Source organism: Rhipicephalus microplus, chromosome 9, assembly GCF_043290135.1.
Source record: "Rhipicephalus microplus isolate Deutch F79 chromosome 9, USDA_Rmic, whole genome shotgun sequence".
NCBI lineage: Eukaryota > Metazoa > Arthropoda > Arachnida > Ixodida > Ixodidae > Rhipicephalus > Rhipicephalus microplus.
In genome coordinates this window covers 17,991,061-18,016,666 of record NC_134708.1, presented here as the reverse complement: position 1 = coordinate 18,016,666, position 25,606 = coordinate 17,991,061, and the positions used below count along the sequence as shown (strand labels likewise).

General features: G+C 47.6%; 1 protein-coding gene across 1 annotated transcript in view; it reads left to right on the top strand.

Moving 5' to 3' along the window:
• Positions 1-437: 437 nt before the first annotated feature.
• LOC119163535 (uncharacterized) overlaps positions 438-25,606 on the top strand; it is a 52,758-nt gene continuing 27,589 nt past the window's right edge. Inside the window, exon 1 of the mRNA XM_037415549.2 lies at positions 438-1,077. Coding sequence (XP_037271446.2) covers positions 738-1,077 — 340 coding nt within the window. The 5' untranslated portion in view covers positions 438-737. The remainder of the gene's footprint in view (positions 1,078-25,606) is intronic.

Here is a 25,606-nt window from a genome sequence, read left to right as displayed (position 1 = left end):
AATACGCGCCAGAAATAAACTCCACGAAACGACGAGGACTGTGCTTTGCACAGCTCTTCCCCGCAAGTCGTCGTACAGCAGCAGCTGTGGCAAGCGACGAAGACTCGCGCTGAGGGGAAAAGACAAAAAGAAAAAAAAAACAGAGCGCGCAAAACCCCCCCGCGGTGCGCGAAATCTCAGCGGGACGTCCAACTGCGCGCTACGGCAGCATGCGCCGTGATCCATCAGAGCCGAGCGCCGGCGGTCCGACGCCGCCGACCCGTTGTCGGAGCCCGTGGTCCGGTTCGCCAGCTGTTGTCAGGGGTCTGTGTAAAAGAAAAGTTTTTTTTCTCTTCTTTTTTACAGCCTTTCACTTCTCCAGCGTCGTCGGCGAGAGAGGAGCGAGCGGCGGCCGTTGCCTTCAGCTGCAGCGCACGAGGCCGCCGCGCACTGTCAAGCTGCCAGTCAACGGAACGCGGTCGGGGAGCCCGCCTCCCCCGCACGAACCGGGCGCGACGCAGCGCCGCAACTCCGGCGTTGCTGCTGCAAGCAGCGGGTGCGCGCGAACGGATAAGCCGCGGACGCTCGAGCGCGCGTGCGCAACGCGCCTCCTCTCCCATTGGCCGCGCGTCACGTGCTTTTGACGTACGACGCCGCGCGCGCTCCGATTGGCCGCGTCGGACGCGCGGGGGGGCGGCTTGGCGCTGAGCCCGAAGCATGGCCGCACGGTCGGCGGCGCGCGCCAGCGGAGTGCCGGGATGCAACGGGAGCAGCACGATCCGCGCGAGCTGGAGCTCGCTGCGGCAGCGGCAGCGGCCGCCGCCGCCGGCGGCGAGTGGGCGCCGCGCTGGAGTCTCGAACCGCCGCCGCCTCAGCAGCGGTGTAACCCCGTGAACGTCGTCGGCGTGGTGGCTCCTCCGCCGCCGCCCGAGAGTCCGACGCAGCAACAGGTGGCCGCCTTGGCGGCGGGCAAGAGGAGCGCCGAGCAGCGCATCCGAAGGCCCATGAACGCCTTCATGGTGTGGGCCAAAGGGGAACGCAAAAGGCTGGCCGACGAGAACCCGGACCTGCACAACGCCGACCTGAGCAAGATGCTGGGTGAGTATAGTCATGTAGACCCCGATGATCGCGCCCATGATCGGCTCCTGTCAGCGTGCTGCTTCTTCTGGCCGAGGAGATTACGCCCCTCTTTGGTGTCTGTGTGTGCGTGTGTGTGCCCCGTGCGAAGGAGGAGGCTCCGATCGTCGGCGATCAGTATTGCGTATACCTGCGCGCCGACGGAGTTGGCGATAACGGTGTCTCGCCTCCCCCCAACCTCTACGAGGGCCTATGGACTCGGTATACGGGGTGTGACTGGCTAGCCATTCGCGTTTTATAATTTGTCTGCAGTGCACCTGCAGGTAGCAACGTGTGACTGCACCCATGCCACATTTTCTATGGTGTATTTCATTCAAAAAATCGGGAATGCAAGCGTGTCAGCTGTGTTGCTGCCGCTCATATGAGACGCTGGGAAAATTCTCGGCAGTTTGCTTTTCGCTCACTGTTTTCGTCCATCCACCAGTCTGTTGGTTAGCTGAGGTGGTGGATGGATCGTCGAACAACCGTTCCTGAAAGGCGTTTTTCCGCAGTCGAATGCCGAACAATGACAAATTGTTTGTACGTTCTTTACGAAGCTTTATTTCGAGAGATCAGTCCAGGTTTCATTTGTAGCGTTGTGCTACGAACTTGTCGGATGACTTTTCTTTTTTTATATTCATCTTCTTTACGAGCTATACGCCACATCGTGTCTATATAGCCTTCTTTTCTTTTGTTTCTTTATGCCTTTTTATTTTTATTTCGTTGCTGCTATAGTTACAGAGTTAATTGCGCTCACAACTATAGATTACCGAGGCTTCAAAACCAGTCTCCATACCACCTTGTGGAGACCGCGCACGGATAGGCTACATTCTGGAAGCTATAATAACAATAATCGAAAATTCGGAGATTCGTTCTGCTATCGGTTGTTAGGTCTCTCAGTTTCGCCCTGGTTACGTGATCACTAATCCGCACATCGCCCCACGGCCAACGCCACGCTGATTCGCGCTACTTTCCTCTTTATCTTCGACTTACAACGGCACGATTGGGTCTCACAGGATATGTCCGGTTCCCACGACCCCTTCTCCTGAACTTTCACTTTCTGAGCGCCGTCTTGCGACCTCTTTGGCCCTAAACGCGAGTGCCTTCCGTTTCCTCTGTGCCGTCCTAAACCATTTTCGACCGTACACGCTTGTTCAAATGCACTCTGAAGATTCGTCTCGGAAGCACACAGCGCCACCTAGCTGTTAGGTTACGCAACTTCGTGGGAGCCTCCGTGAAGAACCCTCTGTTTCATTGAAGCACTGTGGTGAAGGCATGCGGTTCAGATTATTTTTTACGCTGTCGAAACTTCCTTTCTTGGGGAGCATGGAGTCTTCGTTATTCTCAACGGGTAGAGATAGTTGGTTTGGTTTGCTTTTATTCAAGGCAAAATTGAACAAGATTGCCTTGGGGGACACGACTAAAGGCTAAGTAAAAGCCTGACTAGGTCGTGCCACCCTGGCACGACCTAGTTACGACCTTTCGTTACGACCTTATGTTACGACCATATCGTTACGACCTTATGTTCACTGATATCATTAAGACGTTATGTTCACTAAAAAGCGCGATCTATGCACATTTGGTTGCGCCCCCAAACACCCTCAACGTGCTCTGTATACACGCGAAACCCATTTTCATGCGTATACACCCATTATATGGAGTCTCGCGTTGAGTCTTCACATGGTCCTGTAAGACGTATACTTATGGAAGACGTACTACTTCGAACATATAAAAAAGCGTTCGCGTAGCGTAAACGCGTCACGGATTCTTCGATATAAGGGAAGGCCATTTCGTGGGGTTTCACTTTCAAAAGAAAGCCGTTGCTCAGATGCTTCTCTCGAATTCACCGCGTTTCTGAGCATCGTGAAATTCTCGGCTGATCGTGATTGACAGGGTTTGTTTCTTTGTGAGGTTCGTCTTCCAATGTGTAGATTAAAAGTTCATTGTCAGCGTACATTATAGAAAATCCGAATATTCACTGAAACATTGTTAATGCGAGCGATTCCTGAACGTCGCAATATTGGGTTAATTTTCACAAGCATCGCTAGAAAGAAGATGACGCTTCTCTTTACGTGCTTACAATCAAGCGCCGAGAAAAGACGTGACTACGCATTTCGGTTAAACTGGGTTTAATAGCTATTCACGCCGAAATTTCTTATCGTGAAATCGTCATACCCATCAAGTTTCATTGCCAAAATTGTACACTTCACTGGAGACTCACAGATTCAAACATGTATACGTATTGCCTGTTCAGTATACATAACCTGTTCAATAACGTTATACTAATTCGATAGCGGCACCTGTTCACAAACGACAGCCGTTCGTTAAGGCAGCCTTGTACAAACAGCACCTCTTCAGTGTGAGGCACCTACCGGTTCGCTAACTACGCCTGTTCAATAACGGCACCTGCTCCCAAACGACGTGTCCTATACACCGGTTCACCAACGAGACCTTTTCAGTTACGGCACCCGTTCAGTCTATATGGTATACGCCACCTACTCGCTGACGACACACATAAAGGCAGCCTTTTACTAACAATTTCCCTTCACTAAGGCTCCTGCCGGTTTACTTATAACTGCACCTGTTCACTAACGGCACCCGTTCGTAGTGACACCTGCCCCCGTTAACTGACGGCGCCTGCTGGGTACATGCACCGACGGCTGTTCATCTTGTTCCTGCATGGTGGCAGTATATACCCAACACCGCCGCTTCGCCCTCCATGTATGTGACGTCATCAAACTACGTCATCCGCGCACACACTCGAGATCTTTGAGGCTATCCACTCACGTGTGAGTGTGCTCATGTGCAGCTGTCGTGACAGAAGCACCAACCTATACGTGTAAAACAGTCCGTATGCAGCTGCGCTTTTAACGCACTGCCCCATGAACCTGTTGCGCACCCGAGTATACACACACCGTTCAGCTACCTCGAAGGAGCACAGAGTTCTGACGAGGTAGACCCTTGTTCTGCCGCATATTTATGAGCACCTATCTATACCAATCGCTCTAAAAAAGTGTTCCAAGGTCGGCGGTGGTTTTCATTTCATTTATTGTACCCTCAGGGCTTACAGCATTGCAGAGGGGAGCGGGCACTGACGAACAATGTTAAAGAAAAGAATACATAGACAAGACAAGACACTAGAACATTATTAAACACAGGAAAGCAACTATTATCAACTGCAACTATGTTATACAGCCAGTAGATTATACAAGAAAACTAACAACAAAATTAAACGTTTACATTTCCAACAGCAAGTATGTTATCGAGCGATGTTTTAAAACTGCAAGGCGAGGTAATGGATGCAACTGATTGTGGGAGGTGGTTCCAATCCTTGCAAGTTTTCGGCAGGAATCAGTGTACTTCTGTCTCATTCGCAGTTCGTGACTCCGGTGTTAGGCTCACGTTCCCTATACGTCTTGTCAAACCTCTCCCATCGCCTCTCTTTTTTTTTTTTGAGCAGTATGGCGGGTATAGAAGTGCGCGAAAACCCGACGAGAGCCTTGATTTATTTCATTTTTTATGTTTGTCGTATCTTAATGCGGTATGATGCGAATCGTTTTCGTATCACTCACTTCCGCCTTATAGAGTGTCACCGGCGATACCTCCACGTGTCGCGCGGTATAGAATTTTATGCGTTAATTGCAGTCGTATACACCCGCCGACTCACTTTCGCGATAGCGTCCCTTTGCGTGACGTATACGCTCGCTCGTCCAATAATTACCCGCATTTCTATAGTCCAACCAATCGACGCCCGTTCAAATCGATACACGTGTGGCGAGTATCTCCTATTAGTTAGAGCCTCCTGATTCGGCGCTGTCCACTGGTGTAAGAAATCTCCGAGACGACGATTTGCTTGAGTAATGTATACCCGCGTTTTGTGTATAAACCCTTGGTTCACACATAAACCCTTGGTTTACACATAAACCCTTAGTTTACACATAAACCGTTGAGCTTAAGATATAGACCTCGAGGGTGGTGATTACGATGCATGGTACACCGTTACAGTATAGTGGCAATGGTGGGACGGGCATCAGAGACAAGAGCAGCAGGAGAACACAAACATACGTAGTCATGAGCATGATAGGGCTCCTATGTAATCATCGATTACTTGTAATGTAACGATATGAATGTGACCGTATTGATGCGCAAGAGATGATTTTCCGCGTGAGCATTTAGAGTTATAAACACCTTTGCGCGGCTGTCAACTGCGTTTAGCCAGTATCATATTCAAAAGCTGATTTCAGTGTTCCCTGATACCGGGTGTTCAAAATTAAGCTTTATGATTTTTTTAAAATTAGGCGCTCGAAGGCACGTGAGAACCACTTGTGCAAATAAGTTAAGCGGCCAGGGGGACAGAAAGTTAGATGATAATTATCGCTGTCAGCAGCCCAATTAACTAAAATTTAATAATTAACTTTTTACTGGCTGCGGTAAGTTGGCATGTTTATATTGAAAAAATGTAGGCAGTGGTGTTTGTACACAGTTTCAGTTGGAAGATTTTTTCTAGCACGCCTGTGTTCCGAGATATCCGGCTCCAAAGTTTAATTGTCTTTCGCACGATTACGCATGCAAGAGGGTGAGGGTCCGCGCAAAGCTCCTCCCTAAAGTGACGCATCTGTTGCGTGTGGTGTTTAGTGTGTGAAGAGGGTGGAAGCGTAGGCATAGGTGATAGCAATTACCCTTGCCCTCTTCGGCCGTCGAAATCAAAAATCGAAGAACGCTTGCAACCAGTGTCGTAACACGCAACTGCAGAGCCTCTAACGATAGTGGCAGATACCATGCCGAGATAATGGTGCGAGCGGAGAATCTGGATGCCAGTGCGCGTGCGTAATAATCACTAGAGAAGCATGCGTGGTCGTTGCCTGGGCTACGCGAATAGCGTGACTGCTGATGTCCGAGTACTGTAACTTTTATTGAAACAAGAGCAACAACTCCACCAATAATAACTGAAACAGTTTTATCCTTGCTAACGCATATTTCCTGCTGCTACATAAGCATATTTCGGTCATGCACAAATCTCATCGAAACTCTTCACCTCTCAAGACGTCAATGCCCCAAAAAGTGTTCAAAATGCCTGCCTTCGGCAGCAACGCAAAGCATGAACCGCTGTCGCGTCGACTCGATGACTCGGCGCAGTACTTCTGCAGGAATACTCGCACAGGCAGATGTTATCCTGTCCTTCATGTCATTAACATCGCTGGGCTCTGTTACGTAAACTCGATCTTTAACGTAGCCCCAAAGGAAAAAGTCGAGCGGAGAAAGGTCAGGTGATCTTGGTGGCCAAAACATCGCTCCTGCGCGCCCAATCCACTGTTGTGGAAAACGTCTGTCCAACCAGTTCTTCGCCCTGGTAGAAAAATGTGGTGGTGCTCCATCGTGCTGAAACCATACTTGGCGCAGGTCATTCAGGGAAAGACTGCAGACAAGATCATCAATGACAACACCTAATATTTCTTCTGTGTACATCTTTCCGTTCAAGTTGTCCTCAAAAAAGTGAGGTCCGATGATCCTGTCCCCGAGTATGCCGCACCACACATTCACACTCCAGCGAACTTGATGCTTGTGCTGCCTCAGCCAGTGTGGGTTTTCTTGTGCCCAATAATGGGCGTTGTGAAGATTAACACTTCCATTTCGGCAAAACCGAGCTTCATCAGTCCAACTTATTCTGTGCAAAAAGTCATTTTCTTGATCAGTTTTGATGAGGCCCCAATTGCAGAAGTCAACTCGCCTTTCAAAGTCCGCCTCATTTAGGTCCTGATGAAGGTAAACGTGATATGGATGGAACTTGTGCTTTCTTAAAACATTTGTGACTGTTCCGATGCTGCGACCGCACTGATCGGCAATCTGTCGGATGCTGAGCTCTGGCATCGAGGTTACGCACGCGACAACGTCGATTTCAAAGTCTTCATCGACGATTGCCTTCCTGGTCCGTCTCGGAAGGTGGACAGAGCCTGTTGTGCAGAAGCGTCGAAACAGGTTTGTGAAAGTGGGCCTTGTTGGAAGGGGACGGTGTGGGTGGCGAGACGCGTAAAGCTCCATTGCTAACGAAGCGTTGCCATTCATTTCAGCCATTGCAAGCACCACGTCTACTTTTACTTTGGTAGAATACCTCACGCCAGAAGCAGCCATATTAGCTCGAAAGGACTCCACGTGGATTTCCTTGGTAGACCTTCAATGCAGAGACGCTGTGCTCTAACCGGAGGCACCCTAGTGCAGGACGGTCCTGCTAACGCGTTCACAAGAAGATGTCTCAGTGTGATCTAAAGTCACGAAAAAACGTCGCGAAAAATGGTCTCCTGTTATCGCGTTCATCAGGATCATGCGTAAGGCTCATGGCGCACCGCGCTGTCACATTTTGATTTCGCCGGCCGAAGAGGGCAAGGGTAATTGCTATCACCTATGCCTACGCTTCCACCCTCTTCACACACTAAACACCACACGCAACAGATGCGTCACTTTAGGGAGGAGCTTTGCGCGGACCCTCACCCTCTTGCATGCGTAATCGTGCGAAAGACAATTAAACTTTGGAGCCGGATATCTCGGAACACAGGCGTGCTAGAAAAAATCTTCCAACTGAAACTGTGTACAAACACCACTGCCTACATTTTTTCAATATAAACATGCCAACTTACCGCAGCCAGTAAAAAGTTAATTATTAAATTTTAGTTAATTGGGCTGCTGACAGCGATAATTATCATCTAACTTTCTGTCCCCCTGGCCGCTTAACTTATTTGCACAAGTGGTTCTCACGTGCCTTCGAGCGCCTAATTTTAAAAAAATCATAAAGCTTAATTTTGAACACCCGGTATATTGTTCGTGACTGTACATTGATATGCAGCTATATGAGCGTGGAGCACGCGGTAACACGTTATATAGGTCCTGCTCGAGAACGATGTCCTTCGGTCTCCGTGACCTGCCGATTTATTTTGTTGAAAGCGCTCAGCGCCAACTTCATCACGTAAAAGGCAAGACTGCGAACACAGATTGTAACGATAAAGTCTGAATACTTGATCCGTTTTCGAAACCCGCGAAGGTGGAAAAAATACAAAGAAAGAAAAACAGCCGTTTCGCCCGCTTCTGATGTTTGGCATTTCCTCGCGTACTCTTTCACGGCATCTGAGTTTATAGCGCACCTGTTTGCATACCGCAACCACCTCATCGCAGTCGTCGGTGGCTCGCAGCGGCGTCAAACTGCTGAGATTCCGTCAGATCTTTTTAAATGTCAAACGCTCATCGTGAAAAGAAGAAAGAAAACGAGAGACTCGGGACGAAGACAGATACAACCCTACTCTGTATAATTTCGCGTGGAGCCATTTTCACGCTTACTCAATCACGTGATCGGAACACTGGCTAAAGTCACTCAAATCTCCGACGCCTACACACACCGAATGCGTATACTAGAGCACGAGCAAAATGCGCCGTTCTTTGTGAAAAGCGCGAGAACTGAATATCGCGATGACAGCAACATCTTCGTCGTGTCCCTTCTGACAGTCTGCAACTCGCATACGCTTAAAGACAGTCGTAAGGTGGTGTTTAGTATTTCACTTTTGTATCTCTTCTTTTCACTTTTTTTAGGCTATAAATGAACCGTAAGCGAACTTGTGCATCATCTGTAACCAGGCTTTCTTGTATACTTTCATTCCGCATATCGACGATTTCAGCCCATTGTTGTTAATCATAGAAATTATGATAGTTTTACAACGAAGAAATACACGGTGATGTAATCACTGTTCACAAGAAATGCCGCTACGAAGTTCGAATATATGCTTTTGGGCGGCGTATAGTTGTACAAGTAGGTGAAGAACGAAGCAAATTTTCATCGACAACAAGGAATCTTTTTGCTGCAGTGGTATACAGTTATCACGGCGCTCGGCTGCTGGTACGAAGGTCGCAGGTTCGATTCCTGCCGCGGCGACCTTATTTCGATGGAAACAAAATGATGCAGGGCCGAGTGCTGTGTGGTGTGAGTGACCGTCAAAAAAACAACAACAAAAAAACACACCAGGTGCTCGAAATTTGCGGAGCCCTCCGGCGTGCCTTATAATCATATTGGTTCGGATCGTAAAATCCTCTAAACTATTACTGCATTAATTTATGAAATCCCCGCCTTTGTAAGCCCAAGGGAGCATGCCAAGTTATTTGAAGAGGAAAAGGAGAACAAAGGGTTAATAGAGTTTGAGTTCATGTGCTGGCGGAATTAGGTTACGATCGTCTTCCGGTTAACCCGAGAAGACATTCCTGCGGTCAACAGCTATCAGTATTATTAGAACAGGCGGCTTTGTCGTTCCCACTGCCTTGTACCTTCACGATTCCAGCCGTCCTTTGTGTGACGTCATCACGATGACGCCGATGACGTCAGACACGGTGTTTCGAAACCATGTTTGGTATTAAATGCTATACAGACATTAATTCCGAGTCGTCCACCGGTCGTATATATACTTCATTGCTGTAGCCACGGCTATGCCAGGTTCACCTATCCCTATGGCGCAAAATTTTACACGCACACCTACTAACACGTATACGTAAGGAAGGTTCTAACGCGCCCCTGCTTCTCTCCTCTGAAAACATCTCTCGCTATACGCCCCTGCTATACTTGTTACGTAAACCTATATAGACTTTCGATATGCCGCGTTTTCTCGCATATAACTTGCCCATGCATAGAACTAGCACCCCTAGCTTCATAACTCTAAAAACAAAAAAATGCACATACCAGCACATCCACGTTTAAGTCAATTTTCAGTGTTTTTTTGTGCGGATTATATGAGAAAAAGAACGTTATATTAAACATGGAGTGTATACCTGTAAAACGATTAAAGATATATTCGAGACGAACGACATTTTAAGTCGCGAATGTCGTAGGCTTTGAACTTTGAAAGCTGTATAGCATCTATTACAGTGTATAGCTTTGAAAACATTAAGCTTTGAACGCTTATGCGCACCGTAACTCATTGAAATCATTCCGGTAAACTTTTTGAATTCGTGTGCATGCTAGTGCCTTCTAACAAGCGTGTACACATGTCGTCATCATCATCCTAAGTATGACTATATATATATATATATATATATATATATATATATATATATATATATATATATATATATATATATATATATATATATATATATATATATATATAAAGCATGCGTATCTACATGTGGACGAAAGCGGCGATGAGCGATTTGGCGGACACAGGGTAGTAGGCCTCTGGCTTTACTCGACAACGAAGAAGACGATCTTGCGGCTCAGCTGTTGAGAACACGCTGCTTTCGCTGTCTCAAGGTGTACCTGTGTTTTATTCGCGTTGCACCGCGACACAGGTGGTGGACCGCAACCCTGCCTGATGCTCCACACTCCCGCTTGGGAGACCGTTCATCGAGTCCAGACGCATACTGTCACCTGTTGCAACTCCTGTGCATCGCTTCAGTCGACTTTCGCGGTGCCTTGCGCTTGCCAGAGCTCACTTCCTCGCCGGAACCTCCCAGGCACCGCTCACCTGAACCAACGCAAGCCTGCAACAGGTGCCCCAAAGCAGCGTGTTCTCAAGATGATGATGATGATGATGATGATCCTTGATACTCTGGCGCACACCCACAAAGGGGGATCGGCCAAGAACCGGGCGGGAGGATCTTAACTAAAAGGCTAATGGTTTTTCAAACAAAACGTAATTTTGGGCTGAAAAAAAAATATAGAAAGAAAAGCCGAAAATCGGAAAAGAAGTATATCTGAGCAGGGAGCGATGCAGGCTATCAGATGCGATTTCAGACAGCTGAGCCGCAAGATCGTCTTCTTCGTTCTCGAGTAATCCGAGAGGTCTACTTCCTGGTGTCTGCTAGATCACCCATCATCGTTTTCGTCTACATGTAGACACGCGTCAATGTGCTCCATCTGTAGTTGTTAACGCTCCATCTGGATTGACTGCATGCGCTTGTCCCTTGAGCCGAAAGACGCGGCTTCGACCGCGGTGGTCGCATGTCGACGGAGGCGAAACGCTACAGGCGCGTGTGTATTGTGTGACGTCAGCGCACATTAAAGAGCCCCCACGTGGCCGAAGTCGTCGAGTTTTAGAACTGTACACTACAGAAAATCTGGCGTTAGTGTCTATGGAAACTGTAACAAATGGCGCTTCGACCAGCATTGGAATGACGGATTTGGCTGCATGGACTTGGTAAATAGATCTGCCAGCTAATTTTTCTTCCTTTTGTTTTCATGTGGCCCCGTGTGGCCTGTAGCAGCTTTGTCGCGAGACGATGTTCAGCAGTTTTAGTTCAGCCGTCCCACTTCACCACTTTGATTTTTTTTTCGACATCACCAATTTAAATCGGCTCATGCCATGCGCAAAACGATCTTTTAGTCGAAACAAGTCAAAACACAACGATAAACAAAACCAAAAGTGCGTTCTAAACCGAAAACACGAATAGGCAAATCTGCGTATACTACCCATTTTTTCCCATAGTGACCGACAGGCGCGCAGCAACACTTTTCCAAGAAAGCATCCAATTGCTTCATCGGAGGGGTGTATTGCCTCACGAAATGAAGTTTTCAGAATCCCCGCCAGTACCAGTGGAGTTGCAAAGATTTGTCGCATGCTGTAATTGCTCTCACCCTGATGAACGCGATATAAATGAGCAGAGAAGGATGGCGTTGGGAAAAGAAGTGACTTCATGCGCTCGTCATGACATTAAGCGTGTTTTTTGTTTTGTTTTTTTTTTTGAACGCGCGGCTTCTTTTCAGTGTGATCGCAACAGGGCGTGGAGACACGTGGCGACCTCCCGCGGTGGCCGCAATAACGTTGTAGCTCACGATTCTAAGTCAGCCAATGGCCGTGAATTCGGGTATATGACGTAGTCGTTCGGTTCTGTGACGTCATTTGTATAGAGAAGAGGGAACGATTTATAGCCTACTTTGCGAATTGATTGTAAATTACAGGCCGCGTGCTGCGCTGTGATGTTTTGCTCACGCGTTCTCAGGAGCCCTAGAATACCGATCGATAATGTTTTACGACGGTGCTGGAAGACTGTTGGGGCCTCCCTTGAAGGGTCGCAGTGCCACAGTTACACCTATAGTAAAAATGGGGAACACTGTGGTCTAAATTTCCTGCGGAGCCCTCCACCACGGTGTGCCTCATAACGTGCCGTCGCTTTGGGACGTTAAAACCCCGCGAATCAGCCACACGTGAATCGCATACCTGTGAATTTGTGTAGTCTCGTGTCTATTTGAAAATAGGCGCTCATAACTTGTTAGCTTTTATACTCTTCGCATTTGGAAGCCAGCTGATTACCGCTGCACAGAATGGGTGATTGCGTTTGTCAAGCTTGACGAGTCCAGTACATTATTTCGTTAGTGCGTTAGTGCGCTTCGCCGTGTGCACATACGCATAGTCGTTTGTTTTGACGCGAAATTTGACTGACGGCGTCCTGCGTCGTTGGCGTTAGAAACGAGTGATGCGGAAGATCGTCACGCGATGACGTTTAATATGTCACAATAACGTCGCAGATCGCCTAAATTTGTGACGTCATAGTGACGGCAGTGATGCCATAGTGCCGTGTCACCTAACATCAGGTGATGACGTCCCGAGATGCCATCGTGGCTTGGTCCAATGTGGTCTTATCACGTGTATCACGCATCACGTGTGTCTCATCACGCCTCACGTGTATCGATATCAAAGGTGCGATTCCGGTCGATTAGCTAAATTTGTTCGCAGTATACTACAACCTAACAACCTCGAATTCGTGCTATAAATGTGCATGCAAGGGTTTGTTTCTGCCAGCAGACGTCTTGCTGTCTCATCGTATGCTGTGCGCAGGCGAGTATAGTGTGCCGTTGAGAGTAATAATTGGTGGGATCCCAAAACCACCATATGCCATTATGAGAGACGTCGTATAGTGGAGGGCTCCGCAAGTTTCAACTTCTGGGTTTTACTTAACGTGCACTGAAACCTGAGCAGACGGGGCCGAAAAATTTTCGCCTCCATTTAAAACGCGGCCGGGATTCGATCCCGCGACCTGCGGGTCAGTATATAGTCGGGCATTGTAACCACTAGAACACCGCGGAGGGTTGAATGTGCCCTTCGATAGTAATTCGACTGCTTCATTCTTTATATATATAAAAAAATGTGATCGTACGATAGAGCGATGTCGAATTCCCCGGCCTCCGCCCCTTAACACTTGTGTAACCACCGACTTGAACAAGCGACTGTAACAGCAATGTCACACACCGCGAAAGACAAGACTGGACTATGACTGAGTGTGCGCGCGTGTGCTGCCGAATGTGCTGTGTTTCTCTCTTCCCTCTCTGCTCTCTTTCATCTCCCCCATCCCTCTCCCATGCGCAGGGTAGCAAACCGGCTGCCTATAGGCTGGTTAACCTCCCTGCCTTTCTTTTCCCTCTATTTTCCTTCCTACTGGCGCGACGAAATGACGCGATGTGAGCCGTGCGTCGAAGATGTTTAACACGCTCGGGGAACTCGCCGTGTCAATTGGTCAATGACTTATAGCGTTCGTATATATGGGGAGCTTGATGTGGCGGCATTCGTCGTGCTGCGTTTGTTTATTTCGGGAGACAATGCCTCCATAATGGAGATACAGGGGCAGTCCAACAATGAATGACGTATTGTTTTGACTCCGCACTCGCGTCTACCTAATCGTAGTACGTCCTCCTCGCCCAAGTCTGTTGAAAGTGGAGAAGAGGGTCTTTGTATAGTAGAACAATTTTTTTTGTTTCATTCTCCTTTCGACGTTTCTTTCCATTTTTTTTATTTCGTTGATGTATTCGTTATCGTAGAACTTAGTTACGTTATCATATATAGCCGAGCTGACGCTGCAGTTTTATGTCGTTTGCGCGGGTCGAATTGCAACTGCACCGAACGGAAACTGAGCGAATCGTCTTGTCTTGTCTTGTCTTGTCTTGTCTTGCAGGCAACGCTACAGCTCGAAGCCAGCTAACTACGTGAAGACTTATAAGTTATACGGGACGAGATTAACTCAAGCTTTGATTGGAAGGGTGCAATTACCCTTCATGTGTGTTCGTGTGTGTTTGTATCTGTGCATGTGTATACAGATTATTCTCCGTAAGAAAGTTGGGCGCCGCCATATTGGACTGTTAAGCCGAGGTTTCCTGTTTTTTTTTTGTGTGTGTATCGCGACGTAAATTAATAAGGCCTTGAAACATTCTATGCGCCATCCCAACTGTTTTCGTGCGTACGCGTCTATCGTGACACTGTTAGTTTATTTGTCGAATATTCAAAGGACAAAAATTAGCAGCCCAATGCGGCGCTCAAACGCACCCATCAAATAGTCTATCCACGTGTAAAGTTTCAACATTTCGGTTGGGGCGGGGTCTGTTCTTTCTATGCACCTACGAGCTCCAATATACACGCTGTTAATTAAACCAAGAGTGATTAAGATTTACTGGCGTTATGTGTGGTGGTGGCAGCAGACATTTAATGCGTCAGTGACTAAATGTTACATGGTGACGCACATACCTCTCCCGCATTTCGCTAAGCAATGATCTACTACTGTAATCGTCTGCTATACATGTCGCAGATACGCAGGCTAGATAGATACGCTCGCTGGAGTGGCAGTATGCCTTTGGGCACCCTCGCTCGTGGGAGGCGACGCGATGACGATCAAGAACTTGGTGATTTCGACGAAGCTGAGAAACGAGATTCGATGATTGAGGATGCTGATTGTCTCGAACTCGCGATTGATCTATGGAAGAAGTAGCTGCAATTATTAACGATGCGATGATCTTGATGAAGCCGGGAAAAGAAGTTGACGAATCGTATGGTTATGAGGATGACGGCAGCGACAGGATAATGATAACGCACCATGAGTATCGTCATAATGATTATCTAGAGGTACTAAAAGGATGAACGCGTTTCCTACCGCACAGCGGCGCACCGCCAGCTGTGCGGTGTTTTGGGGATCTCGCGAACGCTCTTTCGAATTCCTTTCTTTATTTTATTTTTTTCTCTCACACTTTCTTTTTAGTTTTTTGCTCGTGCATTTTGTTTTTTACACGTTCCGAACTCGCCAATTAGTCTCCGTCGCACGTCGCAGCTGGTACCTGAGGCAGACGTCTCACATTCATTTCTGAGTTTTTTTTTTTTTTTTTTGAGCATCCAGAGCCTGCGAGACTGCCGTCTAAAAAAAAAAAAAAAAGGTTCTTTTCGCTCTACGTGAACGAAAAAAAAAATGCAGCTTGAGGGGTTTGAAGTGTGTGCCCTTTGCCTTATTAAAAGATGAAGCTGATAAGAGCAGTCACTTTTGAAATGCATCTCCTCGTGGCTAATGTCCCATAATGCGTTAGGCCTTAAAAAAAAGAAAAGAAACATGCTAGAGGATGGAATGCCATTCCATCGGCATCACTTCCGAGCACACTGCGAACGCCGCACACGTCACAAGTGCTGTGTATTTCTTTCTTCTTCTTAAGTACCTGCGAATACAAGCCGAGGTTGTGGTTTAAGCACTGTCCTTAAGGGGACGCCTAACCGGATGAATGTATCATCGTGGATAGCGGCAAAAAAAAAAAAATAACGCCATTTCATCAAAGCTCCGTTAGCGTTAAGTTTTGTGCTATATATAGGTCGAGAATAGATATTATCGGAACAGAGCTGTTACAGGAGAAACTTCAGCGTTCCTTGAATTTAGGGTTCATACAGGCGAGCCTGTGGCACTTACTTCTACGTCACCGTAATAACTCTGACGTCACGGGTTCGAAGATTTTTTCATTATTTATTTTCGTATTTGGGCTCTCGTTACTGTTTTCGGAAATAATTTGCATCTGCGACTCTGCGTATGGTCAGAAATGGTTAGCCAATACTTTGGCCTAATGTGCATCCCGTCCTTACCGATAAGAAATATTACCTATTGGCACCAGAAGATGGCGTAGCAGAAACTGATTACGTCGTGATCGGCTGCATCGGGAACTTACGACGTGGTGTCGCCGCCTGTCTATTGCTTCCTATACTGAGGTACTAAGACGAGGCATTTTTGGTATTGCAAAGTAGTTATTAAGTAATACAGCCTATGTTCATTTCAATACAGTGCGATCCGAAGCCCTTTCATAGGTCAGCTTTATGACTTTATATAACTTCCGTTCGTCGGCTGCTGGCCCGCAGGTCGCGGGTTCGTATCCCGGCTGTGGCGGCTGCATTTCCGATGGAGGCGAAAATGTTGTAGGCCCGTGTGCTCAGATTTGGTTGCACGTAAAAGAACCCCAGGTGGTCGAAATTTCCTGAGCCCTCCACTGTATACGGTGTCTCTCATAATTATATGGTGGTTTTGGGACGTTAAACCCCACATATCAATAACTGCCGTATGTACTCGTGCACTAGCCGCGCTGATTAACTGCTTTAAAACAGTTTGAAAGTTTTTGTAAAACACAAGATAGGCACGTACGCACGCACACACACATGCACACACGCACACACACACGCGCGCGCGCACACACAAACACACACACAGACGCGCACGCACGCACAGAGAGATAGAGAGGCGGACACTTCTAGTTGCCAACAAATTTGTTCTAGTGTTCCTACGGATTGTTATCAGGAACGGATGCTTCGATGGCATCTGCTATTTAATACAGCATAATAATAAAAAATAAAAGTGGATCAAGTATTTAAAACAACAAAATACGGTGTAGTAGAAAAAAAAATGTAACCGAAATGTTCCTAACAATTTTCTTCTCACTTAGAAGCGTCTGAGGAGGGAAGAAAATGCAAGACTAGAAGCTTGCGCAGTGCCCTGCATTGTCAAAAAGGGATAAGTGCTTTAATTTTTCTGTTGGCTAGAATCTAGGGCATACTTTACCGTCACAACAATGATGTTTTCATTCGATGCCAATGCAGCGACTGTTTGGTTTGGTTTTATTGAGCATCAAAGAAAATAACTGAAGGCTATATATGATGGATTATTCGCCGAAATCGGCACTCGGGATTGCTTCTCTCAAAGGGGATTGTTTTTTTTCCAGGAACCCACCAGAACTGCGGTTTTCTTCCTCCTCCTCTTCTCCGTGTTTGTGCGCATGCGCGTTTATCGCTGTCTTCCTGTCGGATCTCGCTCTGGACGGACTCCACGGGTGGCTGTTGACTTTTCGCGGCAAATGACGAACACGTGTGCGTTTTTTTAACGGATGCAGTGCAAACGCTAATATGTCGTCCTGCGGTTCTCCTTTGCGCCTGCTGTGCAAGTGCAAGCTCGATGAGCTGCGGGCGTATAGGAACTTACTCTGCGATTCCTTTCTTCTTTGCTTTCTTTTGTTTATTCGTTACTTTCGTACGGTTTGCTACTGGCGTACAAAAAATGTGGCGGGACAGGGAAGGCAAAACCGCACATCCGAATTCGCGCACTGTGGTTCTCTTCCTCTATCTCTTTTAACTTCGCGTACTTTTGGGAAACAAGCGCACTTGAGTGCATCTTTGTTCGATTCTTTCTTTCTTTCTTTCTTTCTTTCTTTCTTTCTTTCTTTCTTTCTTTCTTTCTTTCTTTCTTTCTTTCTTTCTTTCTTTCTTTCTTTCTTTCTTTCTTTCCTTCTTTCTTTCTTTCTTTCTCATTCTTTCTTTCTTTCTTTCTTTCTTTCCTTCTTTCTTTCTTTCTTTCTTTCTCATTCTTTCTTTCTTTCTTCCTTTCTTTCTTTCTATCTTTCTTTCGTGAAAGCCGGTTTCGGCGGCACCAGCTTCTTGACGCTGCAGTATTAGCTCGCGTGCGTGCTTGCGGAGCAGTTTTTCGTCCCCTCGATTGAGATTGATGGGCTTCGGTATTCAAAGTGGTCGGGAAGGCGGCAAATCATCACTCCGTATGTACGCGCTCTTCCTCTCTATTGTTTCCCGCAGTCGCTGACATTTCTGGCTTCTATTGGCTGCCATATCGTTTTGCGGCGCCTCTTCGAGATAGATGTAGCTGTGAGAAGTTAGCCAAAACGAGCTGAGGCGCCGAATTCATTGCGCCTCAGCTGCTAAGGGTCACGTGACCACTCGAGAAACGCCATGAGTGATTTTTTTTTTTTGACCAGTTCTAGCCAGACGAGTCCGCTTGCCAAAAAAGCCGGCTCGGGCTTCCACCTGCTCCCTCTTGCGGGTTTTAGGAGTCACACCACAGACGTGGAGTTTGAACAAAGGAGAGAAGTTCTGTCTGGAGTTGCACCAGTGTCGCCATTCTGCCAGTGTCACTATAGTTGACCCGTGTCACTGGGACGACCCACTCCAGTAACTTACGCCTTGCCGCTTCGCGGTTCACGTTGTTTGGTCAGCACCGCCAGAGCCAAGGTCGACTGCGACGTTCCTGTGCTGCTGTGTCAGTGACGTCAGACGCGACGTTTTTTGGTTATGTGAGGTCACCCCAAGATGATTAGGTGTAAACAAAGCCGTTTTCCAGCAGGAAAAACAAAATAAGCATGACACTTCACCATCACGTAGCTTCACCGCCCCGGTTAGCTGTGTCGCTCTCACATCGCAAGTGTAAGCTGCTAAGGCCCTACCCACACATGCGCGTTACACCGCGTCAGCGCGTGGACTGGGCGTCGCGCCCTCTTCCTATGGAGGGAGAGGGCTGAATCTACACACCGCGTTGACGCGCTGCGACGCGCACGTGTGGATGAGGCGCGTCACGTTAAGTGTTCGGTGTTGAGTGCGACACTGTGAGGTTTCTTTGTGAATGCAGGAACAGCGCAACCTAGAAGTAGTTACTCCGTAACTACGGAAGCGAAAAAACAACAAGGACAGAAAAGAGCGCTGACTTTTAACAAAGTCTTTCTCTACAGTTGCTGCATATTTGATTGCTCTCAAAATTTTTATATATATTGCAATTACTGCGTTTTTTTTCGCTTCTGTAGTTACGAAGTAATTATACTTCTAGGTTGCGCTGTTCCTGCATTCAGTTATGTCCTACCAACTTGCCCAAGCTTCCACGCTTCATAGGTTTCTTTCATTAGTTTTTTCTTCTTATTTGTTTGTATGCTTAGTGTTTATTTATTAATTTCTTGCTGCGATTTCTTGATGCGCTTACGAGACACCTTTCGCGTCGCATGTCGCTATCCACGCGACTGGCAAAGTGACCGCCGCCACGCGAACCGGTGACCTCGTGCTCAAGAGCAGAATGACCTGCAGCAACGACCTCGTCGCCACACCTTCTGTGAAATGCGGGCTGTACATATACGGGGGATTGAACGGAGACCGCCCGAGGACGCGATCGAGTTCACAGCCCGTGGTCCTGGCTTAATCACGGCGCGGTGTATACCGGCGTCGCTGACGTAAAGCGCGACTATGTGACTGTCAACTGTATGACGTACACAGTGAGGTCTCTACCGAACTCATACTGGCACGTTTCTTAGAAATGCTCAGCTTAAGGTCAGCTCTCTCTCTCAAATGTATTCGCAATAGCCCTTGGGTATAGGAGCGTCCTCTCGAGGAGGGTCAGTATAGATGGATGGATAGATGGATTGATGTATGGCTGTACCTAAAAAAAAAAAAAGATCGGGATGTGGCTAACGCCACCTACCACCTAGCCGCCCCTTGTGCCCTCCCGACGCGGTCCGCGTTTTGCAGGAACGCAAGAGGTGGCTGTGTGCGCTGCAAGAAACGCGCATCAGCGTCGCTGAGACGCACAGTTTGCGTCGTCTGCGGCGGTACCCTCACAATGGCGGCAGACTGTAGTTCGCGTCCGCGGCGCTAGGGGCGCCCTTTTTCGAAAAGGGGTGGCTAAAGTCAAGGCACGAGTGAAAATTAAACTCTTCACTGCAAAGTACGAATCCTCAAACTCTTTTTTAAGGAAAAAAAAATAAATATAGTTTTTGGTTCATTAGGTATTACGGCTTGGTGGCGCTAGCCACCGCCCGATCTAAAGGGTACAGCCATATCCATCCATCCATCCATCCATTTATAGGCAAACGCTCCCATGTTTGGCGGTGCTATAGCCTCAGTGCTAACGAGTTAGCAACAAAGAAACTAAAGCTAACAATTTTGAACGTTTCGTGCACCGGTGAATAAAACGTATACCGTCCCGTGACACGATAAATTAAATTTCGTTCTTGCGAGATACGAAGTTTTAGTGAGCTGGAAATTGTGGCAACTCGCGCTTTCGATTATAAGCCGCAGACGGCACACATATCAGCTTCGCGATATTTCGTGTAGCCACCTATAGGTTTGTTAAATGTCATCGCATGACCTTTGCAGTTAAACTCGCCTTGTTTTTACGTGCGTATTGAATTCGTCAGTGCTTTTGTGAATCCCATAGACGTTCATTGTACGCGGAAGTTTCGCGAGGGCTCGCGATTGGCTCTTCCGAAACTTGGCCAATGCATGCGGCGCTGCTTGTTTTCGTGCGCTTATTGGCTCTATTCTCGTCTCCTCCGGATACACGCCCATCATTTTCCTTTCCATTGCTATAGCTCAGTCGTCCTCAATTTTAGTCGGACTCTCTTTGTCGAGCCTCCAGGTTTCTGCTCCGTTTAGGTACCGCTAAAATGCAGCTTAGTCGGACTCTCTTTGTCGAGCCTCCGGGTTTCTGCTCCGTTTAGGTACCGCTAAAATGCAGCTGTTGTATATCGATCACGCTGCCCGAAATAACGGTGAACGTCACTACGCGATTTTTGCTCGCTCTTTCGCGTCTTGAGCGCGTCAGACGCGTCTTGAACGAGCTTCATTCGTCTTTAGTGAAAGTATGTGTATTGCGCCGATAGGTGGAAAAGTGAGTGATCCGACTCTTCGCGAGAACTTTGAGATATCGGATTCTCGATGTGCTGCAGCTGCGGTGCTGTCACCTAGACTCACGCTCTTCAATTATTTCGCTCGCCCGTGATCAGTGATGGCAGGCAGGCCTGAGCCGCCGAATATTGCATGCAAGATCTTTTCTCTTTCTGGCGGGTACATAACAAGGAATGATTTTTTTTTTCGTTCGGGAGCAGGGGGACGAGGAAGTTAATCTTCTCTTATGTATTTATTGATTTATTTTATTTACTATAGGGCTGCTATCATCTGAAAGCGTATAGCAGGAGGGCACCAAAAAGTAATCGCAATATATAAAAATTTCGAGATCAATCAAATATGCAGCAACTGTAGAGAAAGATGTAACAGTAAATATAATACAACAAAACAGTGGTTACATAAATACATACAATAAACGCATACATTTATAACACTATTCAGGTGAAACTGTGTAATGTTTCACATCATTTAAAGAATAAAACAGCCATGTCACATCCAATGAAAAATTTTCAAATAATTAGGCTGTAGCTGTGTCCTTTCTGTGTCAAGAGGAATTAACCGACGAGTGTTAGTGTTGTGCTTGCTTGCGCGTTTGTTATGTGTGCGTTATGCAAAAACACATGCAAAATTTAGATGCTTTGTGGATGATTGGGGGGGGGGGGTTAAAAGAGGGTTCGAACCGTCTCAACCTGCCTGGTGCCAAGTCGGGGCTGTCTGCGTGTTTCGAGTGGCCGACACTTTCCGAGGGTCCATCGACTGATTACAATTGAAATGAATGCATTGAGTGAGCGTATGAACCTAGCTTTTGCAAGTTCGTTGCCAGTTATTTGATATCCCGCCTGTTCAATACGCTAGATAGCTAATTTATTTATTTATTTATTTATTTATTTATTTATTTATTTATTTATTTATTTATTTATTTATTGTACCCTCAGGGCTTTACAGCATTGCAGAGGGTAGTGGGCACTGACGAACAATGTTAAGGAAAAGAATACATAGACAAGACACTAGAACATTATTAAACACTGGAAAGCAACTATTATCAACTGCAACTATAATCAATCATAATGTGCAGAAGCGTGGTTTTTCCATTGCCTTTATTCGGGCAAGCACACAACATGAACCAACGCGGCTTTTAATCTAGTCAATTTTCTCACAGGCAACGTCCATTCCCCGTGGCTAGAATAGATACAGCAATAGTATCGATCCCCCCCCCCCCCTCCCCCGTTTCTTTCCTCGGCCAATTTACTGGCGCCTCTCATAACCACGGTGTTCTCTTAACAAATTTCAAGCGTCCATCTTGTTGTGGGGGTGCGTTCATGCTCGTATGCACATGTATACATATCTACACCTCTCTCCGAGCGTTTGTTTATGTCCTGATCCACAAAAAGTTCCTCTATGCGCTAAAGACCATAAAAACCTGGGGGCAGGGAGGGGGTAGACTGCACTCTCACCTTCCTCCGTGTAATACACGCAAACGTGTCTTGTCCGCACCCGTCCGTCCGTGCACGGCGCGCGCTGCTGTGACGTTTGAAAGAAACGGGCAAATAGAAAAGGCAGCCGTGGCGTCAAAGGGGGAGGAGGAGGCGTGCGAGTGAGTGAGAGAGGGCTGTCTGTCGTGGCCTCAACGACGTCTCTGTCGACGGCGATTCCTCCGCTGTTCTTTCACTCTCTCCTCCGAGTTGGCAGCGTGACGAGCCGTGGTCCCCCCCCCCCCAACTCAGGGGGGGGGGGGGGGGTCCCATAAATAACGCCGCCGGAAAACAAGTGTACTCCCGCCACCGGCGAAGCTACCGTCGGCTCTCGTCGGAGAGTGCGCTGCGTATAGCACACCCGTCCTCGCGCCGTACAAATCGCTCGAAGAAACGGTTTCGAATACTCACGTCCTACTGCGCACCTTACGAATACACAGGCATGACGCAGACACGTGAACTAATAGTAATACCTGGGTTTTTACGTGTCATAAACCACAAGGTAATTAGGAGACACGCCACATAGACCATGATTTTCATCGCTCACAACGAACAGCTGTATTTGGGAAAGTGGGGGGAAGGGGGGGTGCTTCTGACTACATGTAACGGACGACCAGGATAGCGCTCCCCCTGTCCTTATCGCATGCCGGCTGTACTGGCTGGGAGTGTTGACTAGTCACCAGTTATGACGTAACCGATTCAGCAGCCCCTAGCGTTGGCCGCACCAACTGATTATAGTAATATCTGGGTTTTTACGTGTCATAAACCACAATATGATTTGGAGACGCGCCATATAGACCAAAATTTTCATCGCTTGCAACGTACAGCTGTGTGTGAGGGGGGGGGGGGCGGGTGTGGCTTCTGATTACATGTAACGGACGACCAGGATAGCGCTCGGCCTGTCCTTATCGCATGCCGGCTGCACTGGCTGGGAGTGTTGACTATTCACCAGTTATGACGTAACCGATTCAGCAGCCCCCATAGCGCTGGCCGCACCAACTTATGATAGCTGGGCCCAAGATTATGAACGCGTATTCTTAACGTGGGTGCGAGAGTGGAAATAGTCTGGTCGATAGTGTGTGTCTCCGAAAATTTGAACCTTCTGGCGTTTTTTGACCAACTTTATAGCTGGAGTGAGGACGAGATTGAGGAAAGGCGATTTCGCGGGAACTTGGGCTAGCCATCCGATCAGTTGCGCAGCTTTTCCGAGGACTTGCGGTAAGCACTTCTCTTTTCTAAACGGAACAGGCGATGGGAGAAGGCCGCTTATATGGATAGAGAATCCGGGCGTAGACGGTGTCTTTTTGGAGTGAATGCGATTTGCATGGTGCAGCGGGGACGAAAGAGCGGGAAATATGGGCTATATTTAGTTCTGGCGAGGTACGACCAGAGTCCACAACTCTGGCGCGATGCAGCTGTTATTACGAGACACGGATTCACAAGAACAACAGCACGCCTCGATCCTCTGCATCTTGCTTTATTTTCGCGGCATGTCGCTCAGGCTAATGTATACGTAAAAATCATGAAGGATTCTGAGCGTGTATGCACACAGGCCGACACGTTTTGCTCAGACTATGCTCAGAAAATGCATCCGGTCTAACGTCATGGAAGTAAGCAAAAAAAAATTTTTGGCAGCAGATGCGTTCGCACCAAGAGATATATAGTTCGACGATTTCACCACCCGAAATGTGATCCTTCTTTCGTTTTTAGAGTGGAGTAATGAATGAAGAAGCTTCGTGCTTCCCAAATTAACAACGCCAGCTTTGTTCTGCACCGTTTGCCGTCCATTTGGTTTCGTATCGTTACTATCGTGACTCCCGATATCAGTTCCGGCGGGGCGCAGATGGAGTCTATCGCTGGGGCCACGTTTACGGCGACTAAATTCAAACGGGAGTGGCGCGGACGTGCACACTTTGCTGATCGATCATCTTGCGCAGCTTCCAAAGCTTCGCATCGGAGATAAGAAACCGAGTGTATAGAGTGGTCATGCACCTGCAGTCGCTCTCTTTCACAAGTGTCACCGAAACTGCGCTGCTGTCCGCCACGGGGGGGCGCTTTCTTGGTGAGGCACTTGGTGAGGCACTTGGTGAGGCACTCTTGGTGAGGTGAGAAAGCGAAGGAAACGGAGACTGACATGTGGAGAATGGGCATGATTGAGGAGTCCGCACTAGAGATCTATCGAACTTTTAAGCAGGAAATTGCCAAGGAAAGGATCTATGATAATACTCGGGGTAGTTCTCTACTGTTTGAGGCCAGGACGGGAGTACTGCGAACCAAGACATATATCGGGCCAAATACGAAGGGGTAGACACAGTATGCAGTACGTGTGGAGAGGAAGAAGAAACTGCCGAACACTTGATAATGTTCTGTAAAGGGCTTCACCCTATAGTTCAGGATGAATGCGCAGAGTTTTTCAAAGCACTGGGGTTCAGGGACCGGGAGGGCAAAATAAACTTTAAGCGGGTAGACTTAACTAGAAGGAGGTTATCTGATTTGTGGCTAAAGTCAAGGCACGAGTGAAAATTAAACTCTTCACTGCAAAGTACGAATCCTCAAACTCACTTTTTAAAGAAAGAAAAATAAATCTAGTTTTTGGTTCATTAAGTATTACGGCTTGGTGGCGCTAGCCACCGCCCGATCTAAAGGGTACAGCCATATCCATCCATCCATCCATCCATACTTGAGATGGGAAACTAAACGAGTTGGTGCAGATTCTTTGTGGCTAACAGCGCGACTAGAAAGTGGACACGGAACAGCGCCGTGCCGCGTCCACTTCTGGTCTGCGTGTTTTCGCGCTGTTAGCAACAATGCGTTGGCGTTTATTTCACATATCCCGAAAGTGGAAAGGGGGGGGAGTTTGCTCGGCATTTTATACGGTATGTATATACTTGCTGTGCGCCTCTAAAGAGGTGGAACGTGTAAGACAGCGAGAGTTGTACGTAACGAGGCGCTATACGTCCGTGGCATCCGTGGGGGAACTTTCCGGTCACACACACACGCGATGTCACGCCCGATCGCAGATGGAAGGGGGAGGAGGAGGACGGCGGCAACGAATTTGACGTCGGAGGCCGTCAACATCCGACGTCACCCCCTTCCCCACTTCCGCGTCCTCTGCTTCCCTCTCTCGCCCAGTGTTGCTGCTAAGGAGAGGGTGTACCGATTTTCTATCCGTGGCAGCCCAGTCGCTGTCGAGCCTTTACGTATAGAGATTCCGCTTGTAGCGAACCATCGGATTATACGAACAGCCTTTGACTGTTTGAGACGTTCCAAGTGCGTTACATACAACAATTTGCTTTTTTTTTTATTCGCTGTAACCGCATCTTATCTAAACACGAC